The sequence below is a fragment of the Platichthys flesus genome, chromosome 12, assembly GCF_949316205.1.
Source record: "Platichthys flesus chromosome 12, fPlaFle2.1, whole genome shotgun sequence".
NCBI lineage: Eukaryota > Metazoa > Chordata > Actinopteri > Pleuronectiformes > Pleuronectidae > Platichthys > Platichthys flesus.
Genome location: NC_084956.1, coordinates 8,898,144 through 8,912,443, shown reverse-complemented (window position 1 = coordinate 8,912,443; position 14,300 = coordinate 8,898,144). Strand labels below are relative to the sequence as shown.

General features: G+C 38.4%; 1 protein-coding gene across 1 annotated transcript; it reads right to left on the bottom strand.

Annotated features, from left to right (window-relative positions):
* Positions 1–8,385: 8,385 nt before the first annotated feature.
* On the bottom strand, positions 8,386–13,965 carry plek (pleckstrin). The gene is made up of 9 exons (XM_062401707.1): positions 13,763–13,965; positions 11,314–11,469; positions 11,000–11,181; positions 10,621–10,712; positions 10,325–10,509; positions 10,028–10,132; positions 9,672–9,755; positions 9,501–9,570; positions 8,386–9,362 (listed from the first exon to the last, which is right to left on the bottom strand). Exons 1-9 carry the CDS (start codon positions 13,802–13,804, stop codon positions 9,223–9,225), a joined length of 1,056 nt encoding a protein of 351 aa, XP_062257691.1. The 5' UTR covers positions 13,805–13,965; the 3' UTR covers positions 8,386–9,222.
* Between the last annotated feature and the right edge of the window lie 335 nt (positions 13,966–14,300).

Here is a 14,300-nt window from a genome sequence, read left to right as displayed (position 1 = left end):
CCCCCCCCCCCCCCGTACTTCACATTACAGTAGAAATGCAGGATTACAATTCTATAAGATTACATCTGACAATATATCTGTGTACCCCGAGCACCTGAGGATTTTAGTTGCAGGCTGTACTATAATCAATGATGTGTCATGTATTTCCATTGAGGTCAATGCGTGCTGAGGAGTTAAAAGAATGATTATTGGATTTTGTGGGAATACGTCAGTGCGTACGACATTTCCTGGGCCAACCTGAGTTGTATCTTCTGTAACGTGAGTTAACATTACAGATTAGATTAAAATATCACAAACCTGGCACAACATTCCCTTAATTGTAATTATTTTAACGTTTCTGGAATAATTATTTTTGTTGGGCACCAGGAAATACTCCAGCCGGATGAACTCAGGACACACCTGAGTTCAAAAAACTTTGTGCAGATATCATGTGGCATTCTGACAATGCTTGACTTTCAGCAAGGGGCTCAATCTGCACCCTGTGCAAACAGTGTCAATGTCAATCTGCTGGTTGATGATGTGTATTTCCCCTGGTCTTCCTTTATTCTGACACATCTGTCTTCAGTGTGACTCATCTTCTTACAACGAGCCTGATTATGCCACCAACTGTGATACGACATTTCCGCATGAAACATATCCACTGAGAATCCAGCTTTAAGACTCGCAATCAGCATGTCTGTTAGTTGGCTCTAGAAACTTAGCTGGAATATTCGCTGACAGCTGCAGTCAGCTTGGATTCACACCAATGTTGACCCAGACTCTCTGCAAAAAGCCCTGTCAACACGAATCAGGATTACATAGCATCACCCACTTCCCTGCCCTTGTTCTGTTTGTTCCATTTGTTCCAAATTCTCCCTGCACAAAGCTCCGTTGGTGCATTATCGTCCTCTGCAAGCTCGAAAGTAGCCCAATTATTGGTTTCAAGACTAAATGACAACCGTTTTCTTGTGATTATAAGCAAGCCAACAATCATCTTCCTTTTCTTAGAGACCAGGATGAGAGTGCTTCCTCTAAAGGATGGAAAATTAGCTTTTTCCATTCCCTTTCATGAAGAAAGAGAGGCATGGTTCTCCTCTGCAGATCATCAGTACATCTTGCCATTTGACATCAAACCAGGCCATTGAGGCCACCATCTCTTAATAGCAGTTTAATGTGCTCCTCCCTAACCTCACATGGCCCAAAGCTTTGCCGGCAAGAAGACGTCGTGTGACAGCAAATCATTGGTCGATCATGAATAATGATCCTGATTTCAGGCTCGGTTTGTTCTAACAGGAGAACAATTAGATCAATACTGTTTCTTTAACAGCTTAAATGAACAAATGTCCATTTGTCCCCCTGACCTTTGTTCTGCTGGCGTCTCCAAACGTCAATGGTTGAACTCAGAGGAAGTTATGTGTTTTTATTTTGAAGCCCAACCCTGTTGTTGATTCTCCTGAAAATTGTTCGTATTTTTCACTTACATATAAGATATAACGTGTTTGTTCTTTAAAGTCAAACTAGGCATTTGCTCGCTGTTGTCTTAGTTGCACAAGGGCGTTTGAAAATTGATCCTGCAGTACTGCACATTTCGACCATACAGGTGATTCAAATGTTTGAATGTGATTCAAAGGCCCAGTGTAGATGTCATTCAGACTTCCTCCAGCTGAGCAAAATATAGAGTTTTTATCAATCATAAATCATCTGTCCCCAGACGTCATGACAAAAATCTGTGGCTCAGTGCTCTAAGGATGTTGACAGCGTAGTGATGACAGCCTGTCGAGGTCCTGATGGTAGCCACTGTGGAACCAGTAAGCAAAGCAAAGCAGATGTTCTCATCACGTCTCAATTCCCTGCCAGCACCCTCCATCAATATCAATCCTACCAGCTCAAACACCTGCAGGATTGAGGCCTGTGTCGATTACATCTGTTTGTTACCATCTGCAGTAAAGAGAAGGACATGGTCAGACACTCTGTTGATATGAGGAATTTATTTCTGTTTACTTTAGGATAGCGAGTGTGTCAGAGCTGAAAAGAGATTGCTATGTGTCTGTGATTTTATATCCTTAATCTTCTATTATAACTTAAAATTTCCTTTAGGCCTATTGTGATCCAACATATTCAGGTACAATGGAAAAGACACAGCAATTGTTGATAAATTCCACTAAAACAGAAAGGTTATTTAATAATAGCCCTATTTTTACATTTGTTATCATGTACGTGCTGTTTTGACCGAGCTCGTTTCTTTGCACTCTATTGTTTTGGTCATTTGTTGCGGGCTGGACAGTTGCAGCACAAATCCAAAGAGCCCCTCTGGTGCAAAAGAGAGGCTTTTAGAGTAATAGAAAATTAAGTGTTTTTGTTTGCTGGCCTTGGAAATAGCTTTCCCTTCCAGGAATAAGAGATGGGAAAAGAAAAATAAGAAACATAGTGCATGTGTGTTCGGTGTGAGTGTGAAATGTTTAAGATCCTACAGGATTTATTAGTACAAATAAAAATACAGAAATACTTGATTCTGTTTCTTGTATTAAATATGTATAGAGTTGCATTGAGGTATACAGATACAAATGTATCACATCCTTTGTAAATAATTATGATAGATTAATAATAGGACTTTTAGAGAAGAATTAACTTAAATTAATAATATATAAGAATATGGGTCAGAACCGTGTCATAAACAAACCCCCACACTCTGTTTGTGGATCATTTTAAATGGATATCAACTAGAATTTCAATCCAGACAATTAGTACAGAATTCAAAATGTTGAGATAAAAAGCTAATTATGAATTTTGTAACTTAACACGACAGTAAATAGTTTGAAGTCTCAATGTTACAGTCAATAGATGAACCTCTGAATGTGATCCTATTAAAGTCATAGTGAGGAAGTTGTGCCTTCTTGTTATTCACGTTCTGGTATAGTAAACATCCACTTTAATCCACTTGTTGCAAAGTGCTGTAACTAACATCATTTTCATTGTTGTAGGGATGATAGAATTAACATGAAATAGGAGCCTATGTCAATACTATGATTAATAAAATATAATTTTTGCTCTTGGTTCGTATTCAAGACAAGCTGAGATGATGTCATCCAATCATAATATATATTTATTGAGTGTAAAGTAGATATTACTGACTGAGGTTGCATCCAGCAGGACCTTTAAAATGTCAAGTTGACCTGTTGCTTGTTGTAAAACCAAACAGGTCATTTCAAAGTGCATTAAACTGGGTGACTGTACCTCTCAGAAAAAAGAACAAAGAACATGTTGGCTTTGGTCTCTAACAGGCAACATCCTCTTGCAGTAACAACCACCCTCTCAGCTGAGGAAAGGGAAATATTGAAAAGATAAGAAATTAATTCTGTGTTTGGATCGAGATGGCAGGGATGGAAAAGGGTTTTCAACACAGTATCACAGCTGCACTTTGTTTCAAAAGGGTTATTATTACAGGTCAAAGGTCAGGGAAGGGATCACGTCATTAATTAATTGGTTTTGCAGTGAGACAAGGACAAATGGAGGGACATAAATGGGTTTGAGTCACGCGTTCACTTTTCAAAATTCAATCAAATTTGTCCTTTCATTAAAGATTTGTGTATCAATCAATGGCAGCAGACTAGATATATTATATCTCAAAATCCTCCTAAGCAACTTCTTCCCGGAAAACCTAAGGCATTAATATATAAAACAGCTTTCTACGGTGGAATGGATCAGCACCAGTGTGTGTCCTCTAATGGGGAACCTTGAGTTTTTCCACATGGAGGAGTAAACATGTTGAATGTCACCATGTGATGAAGAAGAAAAGGCAAAAATGCGAATGCAACCATTAGGCACTCCACACTTTTGGGTGCTGCCGAGACTCTAACCATGGAAATCATGCACATTAGAAGAGCAAGGTACCTTGATTAAGATGTTACTTCATTTAAGATGGTCTGGTACCCCAGAGTTCTAAATATATATTGATTTAGTTGAGTAAATCATCTGAAGTTATTCAGAAGCATGTTTGCTCCTGAGTAATCCTGAGGAAAGGAAAAAGGGAGAAATTAGGGAAAGTTGGAGTCCACAGAAATCAAATTAAAACAGAAAATAAGTTCATAAATTCAAATGTAGACAAAACAAGCAAATCATCAAGGACTTTTAATGATGTACTGAGTTTGTAATATTGCTCAACGCTGCACCTCAGCCAGATCTTCAGGAGGACAAACTGGCCTATGGTTGATCTGAAATTGTCTCTTGTTTTCGTATCTGCTTTAGATGCAGGAGGGAGCCTCCTTCCCTTCTATCCCCTTCACATCTTCCTCTGCTTTTCTTCCAGGTGGCTGCACCCATCCTCCTTTTGTGTCCTCTGCTCATAATGCAAGACAGATTTATGCCTTTTCTGACCCATTGCCTTGGCTTCACATATAGAAAATGCACCAATGACCCAATGCCCACTCAGTTGCTTCTCTTGGATGTGGAATGCCAAACATAACATTCCTCAAGTGTCCAAAAATGGGTTGAAGTACAGATCATCTCTATCAATCTGTGTTTGAGTCGGTAGAGATCTTTTGTCTGTGATGATCAAAGTAAATGTTTCACATCATTCAGAAGAGCCCCACCTCGAGCTGGAGCAAGTCAGGCCCTGATCTCAACAGTTCGACCTCTTCGTCCAGCAGATCTTTTGTTTTAAATTCTGATTGAAGCTTTTGTGGATTCATTGTTTTCTCAAGCATGGGATTTGAATGATTGAATTAAAGCTCATCTTAAAATTGAATATATTACTTTTCATCAAAGAAAAGGTAGTGCCCCATTATGCAGATCAGTAAGTCAGGTGTCTCAGTTTTCATGTGGCATATCATTGTGTAGTTATGTTTGACAGGGTGGGAAGGTACTGTATATCCTGTGAAACAATGAGAGTTTGTCAATAGTAGTGTTTTTTGACTTTTTTATGATCAATTATGAAGTCCTCAAAATAAATCTTTCCGCAGAGCTAAGAAAACATCATCTCCGGGAAGTAGTGTGTTTGTCGGTGAGTCTCACATCACAACCTTTGAAGATGTAAGAAAGAAAGCACACACTCATTTGAATTTCTATTGGTGACAGGTCCACTCTCGCAGACATATATTGTGTAACAGCTTATGATAGATGCGTTAAGAGTCCGTCTGGGCAGAATCTATGATTCACTAAAAGCCCAAGTTGTTGAAGAGAAAAAATACTCAGTAGTATTCACTATTCAGTAGTGGATAAAGTAAATGTTTTTTCATGTTGGTCAGAAAAGGCTCTTAGAACACTTACGTTACAAAACTTAGAGATGAGTCAGGAGCTGTCTGACGTGTCTGATGCTGTCTCGGTATAAATGCGTACATTGAAAATATAATTTACAAGCAGTCAGGGCTCTGAATGTTTTCGGAACATTTCCATTTTGCACTAAGCCGCCGATCAGGAGCTTTTCTGTCATATCAAGGGCTATTTCAGTATTCACAACATCCTCCACAGGCCATACCAATTTAACATATATCACACTAAGCCCTGTAATCAATTGGTACAGCTTCTCTTATGCAAGGTGTCTGATGTCACATGGTAGTGATGATGATGATACTCACAGCTGGTTTCGTTCAAAACACCTTGACCCAAAATATTCTTGACTTTGTCATGTATGGCTTGCAAAGGAAGTAACTCCTCCCTTGTATCAAACTCCAGAGAGAAAAACCTGGTATTCCTTGTGTTCTTTTAATATCTTGTGTCATTTCAGGAATCTGCTCTGTGACTGCACATCCACAAAAACTCATAATGAACAATTTGCATGTGTCAAGACCGCAAAAGGGTGTTGACCTTATCCGAGACCTTTTGTTCTTGCAACCTTTTTGGTTCAACAACAAAAATAATTGTTTGTTCATTTCATTTACAAAGCGCCACCTTGGTCATCTACTTTTCTTTATGACAGGATGTGTTATCTCTGCTTTGTGTTTTCTAAGTGTCAGTCACACAGTAGAGGTTCAACACAACTTGTGTTAATGGGTTAGACAAAGATTGTATCGCTCACTTTAAATGCTACCTGTTAAAGAGACTTAACTATATTTTATACTTATGTAGTGAAATGACTTGCAGAGATACATCACGATTATTGTATAATAATGAACATGAGTTTTAAAAATCTTGACAACTGGAGGAAGCACAATGATGGCCTCTTAATTTAAAATCCCTTTTTAAAACACACTTCTACTGAAACACGTGATTTGACCTAGTTTGTTTTCTTTGATCATTTCATTTACATACCTTATTTATTCTCAATGAAGTACCTCAGAACGTCCTTCTACCAGAAAATCCATTATTATTTTATCTGGGTCATCGTAACATCTATCCAGATACTGAAATGAGTAGGCTACTTCAAAACATACCTTTGAAAGCCTTTCTTGATTATGTCTGGCAAATTAATTTGTTTCATCATGTCTTGTTTAGATTTGTTGTACTTGCTGATTGTGAAGCACTTTGTAACTGTGTTATTTGAAACAAAATAGATTTTTTTTATAATTAATGCTGCTGCTATAATTATTGTAGCTGAAAACAGAAGAAACAATCAAGCATTTGTAAACATCCACATGAGCAGGATTTGAAAGAACAGTGCTCTCCTGTGTGTGATTGTTTGTGTCGGCTTGTTTGTTCATTTATTTCTCCCTTGTGTCAAGTGAGGGAGCTTTAATAGATTATTCTTTTTCTCCTTCCCTTTTTTTTCACTTTGTATAGCAGAGACAGGGTTAAATCTCTGAAAATCAATTTGTGAAACCATCCAACCCCACTGTGCAACAGAACATCTTTGGCTTTATTTTCTACACAACACATTCAGCTGCATTCTGTACTTCCACATAGTTCCACCAAAGACTGACGTGTGGGACTGATATGTGGGAATTGGCGACCATTCGGCGATAGCATCCTTATTGAATTGTTTGTGTTTTCTTCCCAGTGTGATGGGCTCCACATCCCTATTTGTGTGAATTGACCACCAGGGGGTCCAATTTAATGTAATTTGTTTGTTCTGTTTTGTCCACAGCTATGTACAAAGCCCAGGTCATGAGACAATATGTGGGATCTGTTGATATATCACAGCATGGGTCCATCTAATCTGTAAGCAGTTTGATAAGTCTAAGCTACTTTTCACCATGTTTTCAAAGTACACCAAATTGTCCACTAACCAATGAAACCAAGATCCCACTTTGCTGTGAGTCACCGCAGCAGACTTAGGTTGACGTATAGTGACCTCCTGTGTTGAAATGGTAAAACACACACACATGTGCACATGCTGTCAGCCACACTGATGTTCGTTTTTGGATCGATAAACAAGAACATTTATTTAGCAAATGTTACATTATGTAATTTCTTTTTAATTTTATTCAATAATATTTAATCTCAGTGTCCAAAAGAGAATATGTTAATGGCGTAAAAAGCAGCAGTTGAAACTAGTTTATGCCTATAAAATCCAAACTGAATCTTGAAATAAGCTAAGCATTCAATCATGATGGTTAAAATCAATTAAAAACGTTTCTTCTTTGTTTGGTTTATTGGCAGGTGGCAACCAACATCAACTGTGTCTTCTTATTCTCATGAAAAACTTCCTCCATCAAACATGAATAATGTTATTTAGCTTATATAACTAATTCACATCTGTGCATTTTTCCTTTGAATGAAAGGAATCCTGTCTCTGCCACATGAAGAGTGCAGAGTAGGCACTGAGAAAACAACATGTGATATCCAGTAGATGCAAATAATGCACCTTGTCATTGGTTGCCAACCCTCAATAAACTGAACAGAAGAAGAAAGAGAGGAGAAGCAGAAGAAGAAGAAGAAGAAGAAGAAGAAGAAGAAGAAGAAGAAGAAGAAGAAGAAGAAGAAACACAAGTTGTGTGAGTGAGCAAGTGGGTGTTTGGTGTCATTGGGTATTGTCACAGAAAATGACCTTTGAATACATTTTTCATCCCCCATATTTTGAACTCAGTTACCATCATTTTTAAATGCCACCAATAGTCAAAGTATTTTTTAGTGTAGCCATTTGATGTAGTCATACTGTGGCTTGGTCTCTGATAAATGTTCTCACATATGCAGGAGGCGTGCAAGCCACAATGTGACACCGAGCTGATGATTCAGTTCCCACCCAGGAACTGGGTGTGCTTCTATGGTATCTCAAACTCTCTCCTACTTATGAAAGATGAGTGAACTCGGAGGAAATCAGTAAAACCACAGCAGGCAGAAAAAAAGGCCTTGAACCTAAAAAACAATCTACTTTTTTTTTACTGTGTCACTTCCAGGGAAAAACTGCTGCTGTATGTTTCTTCTATGTTTGTAATATATCTCAGGAAATAGCCGTGAGTTTAACAAGCCAGTAAACTAGCACATGTATTTTGTAATAAACTGTGTATGTACAGATGCATGAGTTATCAAATATGATTGTATCTGGACAGAATACTTTGAGTCTTTATTAACAAGGTAATATGGTGTTATATTTAGGGGACACAGAAATACTTGGTAATTACACAGGTCATATCTTAGTGATAATAATGAGGTTTGAATTCTGTAATAGGGTGTAATTTCAAGGTATTTATATGACAGTGATAAAAGCATTATTGCTCTTAACTATGCAGTGTCACTATTATTAAAAACAGTGTGTTTCGCTATTAGCATTAACTGTAACTCGAAATTAGGATTTAAATAGAGTGGCATTTTTCTGTTCCTTTTTCAAGCTGCTCTTCCCTGTGGTACTTTCAGGTTCTTGTTCTGGTGTTGCTATATTATAGAAAATAAAAAAAACATCATACTTAACCTTAAAACGTTCTCATTGTTGTCAATACATGATTGTTTTTCACTGTGTAATGTACATCCATGATGTTATCAGGTTCTGGTCCCAAGATGTTAAACCTTATAACCTTGTTATTACTGAGCTGGAGTGTAAAGTGGTACAGGTTTAACAATATATCACTGAACGGTGACGCACTCAACTTAAATCAGGCATTAGTTTGACATTTCAATGTCAAAACAGTTAGATTTGATGTATAACATTTATTTCTCTTTGGTGAGTTACATACTTCACATAAACAAGGTTGCCTGATTAAGAAGGCAGAGAGTAATCATTGTTGTCTAATGGCACAGTACAACAATAAGATGATTTAGTTGTGAAATGTTTGTATACAGTCTATGGTTGACACACAGTTTAATGTAATGAGTGATCTATCAAGCCTTTACAATCATCAGGTTTAACCGTGGCTGCATCCCCTCGTGCTCCTGTTATTTGCCACTCTTTGACACCGCCTGTATTGCCTTGATCCACTCCTTTCTCTCCTCGCTGGTGGAAGCCTGGAGGAAGTAGTGGACCTCATCCGATGTGATGATCTCGAAGAGGTTGCCGTCAATGTTGTACTTTTTGGCTGAAGAGACGAGACAGGGTATTGAAAAGGGAGAGAAGGGGAAGAGAAACACACTGGCAGTAAACACTTTTTATATTTGCCGGCCTCAGAGGGGAAGCAGACGGGCTATACGTGTCCCGTGGCATTGTTGTCACTCACCGTCAGGGACAAACTCCACCGCCGTAACCACAGAGCCACGGAGATGGATGGAGCCCAGAGGGTCATCGCCCTGACACGGAGAAAGAAAGGGAAGAAAAATACACAGACTTTGTCATTTTCTGGATTTTAGCACTGTCTGTGGGTGAGGGTAACTGCTGACTGCCTCTTTACCTTGGTGGGATCATAATAATGCATAAAGGCAGGGTCATCTCTCAGGATGAACTTTCGCACCTTCCAGTTTTTTCGCCTGTGTCCCTGTGATAAAAGAACACAACAGTTGCAGGAAATGTTAAAAAAACGTCCTCTTTCAGCGGATGTAATGTGTTACTTGAGATAACTGTCACTGGCCAGCTGTGTGTTATTTTTAATCACATAATTGTGTATAAATGTTACATGTTTTGCATTTGGAAAGTTTAGCAGAGATGGCCTCTCATCTGGAGATACTTATTAGCACATTTGATCTAAGTCTAAGATCTAGGTCGTGTGTGTAAACAGTGTCAAATCAGGAAAAACACAGTCCAATTCACCTGTTTAAGTAAACAGCCTTGTTTTATGATATTTCCTCTGAATTCCTCCTTCAGAAGCACATCTTCATCACTGGAGTAGCCTTCACAGAAGAACCCACTGTCGGCCTGTCACAAAAACAGACATATAAGAACCCGACCGATATAGATTATGCCATAATACTGTTTTATATACATGTGTTAAAGGTGTCAAAGTTTCATTTTTCGTGATCTTCTCCAATCACATTAATACAGATTTCCTCTGCTCTCCTGTATCCAATCAAAACAAACGAGTAATGTTTGACTTTCATCTGAACTTACAAAGTAGTACAGAGCGTCTGTGTGATCTAAGAAGGTGGTCAGCTCGGCGCTCTCTGCTCCGTCTTTGGACCGGTCACCTGCAGGCTGCACAAAACCCTCATTCAGGAGGCCTGTTGCTAACATAAGGGCCTCAGGCCTGTTTCTTGCTTTCTCCATTGAAATTAGCCAATCCACCACCGTCACACCTGAGACAAAAACAGTGAAGGAGAGAGAAATGGGGAGGCCATTATGACGTTATAGAGAGAAACAGAAACGCTTCCAAACGTGTGGCATCAATAAAACCCAGACAACAGTACCTGTGAAACAGTGATTGAAGACTCGGTTCTCCTGCTCCAGTTTCAACTCTTTCACCCCATCATCCTGGTCTTTCATGAGTGTGTACAGCTCACTGCAAACACAATGGAAACCCAACTTGTCTTCGGTCACGACAAAGTACCATTTACTTAACCCCCTGTCTTAAAACCGTCCTTATCAAAATAACACCCTGTGAATGTGTGATGTTCAGAGACACAAATTGTGTTTGTGAGTAAATAATAAAATCCCTTTTGCAGGTTTTTTCAACTGTTTCTGACTTTTCAGTTAACATCGGCTTAATCTTAGCTGTGACTCAATGTCTTGATTGGTCCATTCAGCCAGCAACAGTCAGCATTTCACAAGCAAGATGTCAGAACGTACGTGAGGTTAATCGTGTCGGCCAGGCGGATGGAGCGTCTGGTTGACTTCCTGGCGAACTTTTTCCCCCCCTGCAGGCAGGTTATGGCTCTCTTGATGTCCTTGACCCAAAACTCTCTCTCCTCCACATGTGAAGCTTGGAAGAAGTGATCCTGCTTCTTCTCAGTGGTCAACTTGAAAACCAGCTAAACGGAGAATTACCAGTCAGTCAGGCTGTTACATCGTTTCTACTTCTCCTCTTAGATACGAGAAAAATCCACAACAATGACAATTCCTGTTGTTCTTTGTTGTTCAGCGTATACTCAAGACTTTCTTACCGTCCTTTTGCTAAAATCCTGACACGGACTGACGAAGGTTGCTCCCTTCAGAGGGATCATTCCTTTTGGAGAACGGTCTGTTTTCTTTTTGAAGAATTCCACACCATCCTCTGACAGTACCACCCACACGGCCTTCCAAGAGTTCAGCACTGTGCCCTGGAGATGAATGAGACAGGTGACCATGTGAGGCCTTTAGCTAGAGTAGTTGTTAAAAAGACCATGTTGTATTTGAGCTACCTATTCTAACATCTCACTGTAATCACTGAAGGTATTTTGTGTCTCGTATTTTTATCTGGATATTCCTCTCAACTATATTAGTTTTAACTTTGGGTGTAGATGTGGCACATAGATCTATCTTTGAAGCTCATATAAAACAGGCCACTGTAGCTAGGGTTTGCCTTCACAGGACTTACTTGTTAGTCTATAATAATTATAATAATAGTACTAATAATACTAAACAACTTCATTTTTATAGCACCTTTGATACAAGAAATACAGCTGAAAGTGCTTTATATACAATATAGATACAAATAAATGCATGATAGTAAGAATAAAAACATGTTAAAATATAATTCATGAAACTCATTACACTTGAAAGGAACACTTGCTGTAGATTATCTCATTGTTCTAGAAGGGACATAGTTAAATAGAGAGTAAAGTTACTTTTTGGCAATTGTCTGTTCTGAATTGTCTATAGTTTTACTTCTGGATGTTATAGTTTCTTTCTTTGACTCAGCTGTTCCATCGAATCTACTGAAACACGCACACAAACACACAAACACACACACATACGTCGTTGATATTGTTGGGTTTTCTGAGACAGGAACAAGCATTCCCAGTCTCCCATAGAGACCTCCTTTGATGGCATTGGGAGTCTAGCAGCATAAGGTTGTGTGTCTTTAAGATCCCAGTAAACAGCTCAGTAAATGATCATGGCTCAGAACAACAAAGTCCTGCTACAGGATGAAGGTTTGACATGTAAATTGTTTGTACAGGTCAATTTTTTACAAATTATTAAAATCTAACCTGACAATTGCAAATGAGTCGTTACTGTATATACTATATTTTATGCCTGTAAAGGGTTCGTGTACAGTTGTCATTTTTGTCAAACAGACCTTTTTTTCCAGTTTACATCGGGTTATTATATTCCAAACTTCTTATTGTCCATCTGACTCAGACCAAGAATGTTTGTTTCTCTATCCCACAGATATTTAAAAATTTTGGTAGTATTTGTTGGATTTAAAATTATAATTATGTGTGAAAGAAATTCATTTGATCTGTATATAAGTTAAGTATGTAAGATGATTTTATGGTTTAAATAAATTTCACCTGAATGTCATGCAGTTGTTTTATTTTGAGCATTTTATTGCAATTTTAGCATTGAAACTATAAAAAAATGTTTGTTTTTGATTGTTATTTTCAACACATATTTGTGTTATTAAAATTTTTTTTGTTGAAATATGTTACATACGTCATGTGTTAAATGTTTTAACACAATGATTGTGTTTAGAGCAACACAAAACATGTTGTCTTAACTAGAAAAACAAATGTGTTAAAAGTTAACACATTTGAGAGTGTGAGCTCACATACCACTCATCAACCTTTTCCTGACACCTCTGACTGTTCCACCACTCTGTCCATGATGATGAATGTTTTATGACAACGCCCTCAGCTGTGACCATGACACACAGTTGTGGCGCCCTTAACGTTTAAATGCAGAAGATTTAACAAAGTGCTTTGGAACGAAATGAGAAGAACATACAGTGAGCACAGGGTGATACAGTAAGTTACACACATTTTTAAGAATACTAAAACTTGGCATGGAAAGCAAGTTGATCAAATTAAAGTTTATAGATATGCATGAGGTTTTCATGTTGGGCGAAAACAAAAAGTCACACCTGGCTCAGTCTACAAAAAAGAAAGGTTGGTAGAAAACCTGTTCCTCGTTTTAATGTGGTTTCTGAAGAGAAGCAGGAACTTGAGTTTTTGTTGCAACTGAGGAACAGAATAATGTTTGTGAGAATTATGCAGCAACTTTCATCACTGGCACGACTATTCCTGCATGTGGCGGTGTGATGTGAAACAATACTTACCTTCAACATCCTTGTTGGACTGTTTCAGTTAGTGCTGCATAAACTAAAAAGAAACCACCGAAGTATCTCATCTTGGTTTGCAAACTTAAAAGTGGTGGTACCCACACTTTTTGTTGCAACTTAGAATTCAGTATTTTTTATCTGATACACTTATAAATATTGAGTCTATCACTTTGAAGTATCTTTGCTGATTCAAAATGTCAGAGCGTCTTCACTTTTTATTCTAGCAGCATTACAGTTTCCGATTTGAATGTTATTTCTGCTTTAAATTAATTGTTACTTTTGAACAAGGTCAAACAAATGCCGGAGCCAAAGGAGGAACTTGGAATCGTACCGTGTTTTCTGGCAGCTCTTACCTTTTTCACCAAATATCCCTCCCTGATCTCCTCTGGCTCCATTCTACTGCTCTCCGCTGATGTCGGCTGCAACTCTTATAGTGACTGTCAAGCTGAACCCAGCAACACTCTCTTTTTATCTCTCTCGAACTCTGTGACCGTGTCAAAACCACAAAATACACACGAGCACTGACTCACAAGCAGGAAGTTGTGCTGATGTGTGACAGGACTGAAAGGTGACCCAGCTTCCTCTTCTCTGTTTTTTAGTTACAGCTTCGTGCTGCTGTTTCAATAATTAGGGTTAAATAGACATGATTGGCCTATGGACATTTTTAATTTGGTCAAAAATACCTATCTCACCAATGGTCTTACAGTAAATGTGCATAGTTTAACCACATACAAATATAGATTAATCTTCTCCTCTCTGGTAATGGTTGAGTAATACCCTTCACTGGACTTCCTCTATTACATCTCAAGCTATTTCTGATGGCTGTCTTCTTTTTTCCACGCCCTCCCTCCCAAAGTTGAAGGCACCATTCGTATTGTGTCTGTTCGTTGA